This window comes from Nannochloropsis gaditana (genome assembly GCF_000240725.1).
Source record: "Nannochloropsis gaditana CCMP526 unplaced genomic scaffold scaffold608, whole genome shotgun sequence".
Lineage (NCBI taxonomy): Eukaryota > Eustigmatophyceae > Eustigmatales > Monodopsidaceae > Microchloropsis > Microchloropsis gaditana.
The window spans coordinates 10095-11582 of record NW_005803345.1 but is presented as its reverse complement, the minus strand read 5'-3'; the positions used below and the strand labels follow the sequence as shown (position 1 = coordinate 11582).

Genomic DNA, 1488 nt, shown 5'->3' with positions numbered 1-1488 from the left:
AAGCACGGGACGTGCACCGGTCTCGATCAGTACACGTACATGACCACAACCATCGCGGGCATCACCACCGCCACTCCCACCCTCTTGGGGGAGATGGCTGCGACAGCCACGGCCGCCTCTCCCCCCCACCCTCCCTCCCTTCCTCTCCCCGATTTGGAAACGGCTTTCGGGGGCCCGGGCATGGCGGTGTTGATGTGCAACGGGAAGAAATATTTGACAGGCGTGTACACATGTTGGACGAAAGACAGTAGCACGCACAAGCCGTACGCCCGCATGCAATGTCCGCCGGCCGTGGTTGCGGAGGGGACGTGTCCGAAGGGAGGGGAGGTGGTGGTGCCGATTTTTAAAGCTTGAGGGCATAGACATAGGGGTCATGGCATGTGATTTTGGGGGGGAGGGATACTCAGGGTGTGCATTTGGTTTGGTCGGGGATTAAAAGATGGATGTGTATATACATATGGCAAGGGGATGGTGAGTCTGACGGGCAGGCCACTGTCATGTCCTTGGTACAAGCGTTATAGTGACTGTATCCGTGAGGCCACGGCATGAACAAATGGAATAAATCTTTTCTTCTTCGAAAAAAGCTCGCCTTTCCTCTGTTGGGTCACCCTATTAGTAGTCATCTTTCCCCCCGATGGCTGCTTTCCATCTTTAGGAGGAGCACCCCTTCCGGACGTGCCATTTCCATTCTATTACTTCGCGTCAGTAAGTCTCCCAATCGAGTTTTGGGAACGGCTTATTAATATGCTTTCGAGTGCCCTTCCGTATGCTCTCAACACAAATGGGGTGCAATTTGCACACCAGCTTGATTCGTAGCTTGATATGACCCGCTAGAGGCGCCCGGCATCAAGCAAGAGTGTATCTATGTATGTACTCGTCACTTGTTGCTAAAGTTTTGCGCGCATTGTTGTGCTTGAATGGTGTTGAAAGCTTGTGCGAGTCCTCCTCCCACGGCATTTGGAGCACTTCTCATGTTGTGCGGTAATTTGCGCGTTAAAGAACCAACGCAGTCCCAAATGGGAGACTTTGCGACATTCTTTCCGTGTATTTTAGTCTTTGAGAATGCGCACGCACTTGTCTACCGTTTTGGTCTATTTTCACTCATCCGTCGCCACGGTCGACGCCGGAGATGTGGTATCACGGCTTCTGAGAGCAGACAGATGTTCGAAAGTTTACGTTCCCGTATCACTTTGTGAACCCAAACACTTGAGAAGACATACGAGGTGTCCCAGTTCGAGGTAGGCATTACTTCCGGATGTTGCATGGGAGAAAATAAATGACATTTTTATATCATGGGTCAATGGGTTCAGCTTGGGGGTATTGGCAGACACTACATACTTTTAACCGCAGCTTTTGAGCAACTTCCTGTGTTTAATGTCGAAGACTTCGCAACGTTGATTTTGACATGCCAACAGAAGGCTGATATGATATTTGGATGAGACCGTCCATAAGTCCACCATTTTTGGCCGTGGACCTTGCTTTAAGCTA

General features: G+C 50.5%; 1 protein-coding gene across 1 annotated transcript; it reads right to left on the bottom strand.

Annotated features, from left to right (window-relative positions):
- Window positions 1-128: 128 nt before the first annotated feature.
- Window positions 129-498, bottom strand: NGA_2088000 (uncharacterized protein; the record flags this gene model as incomplete). Its single annotated transcript, XM_005854144.1, has 1 exon — window positions 129-498. A coding segment is annotated over exon 1 (247 nt), but the record flags the coding sequence as incomplete, so codon positions are not given.
- Window positions 499-1488: the final 990 nt, after the last annotated feature.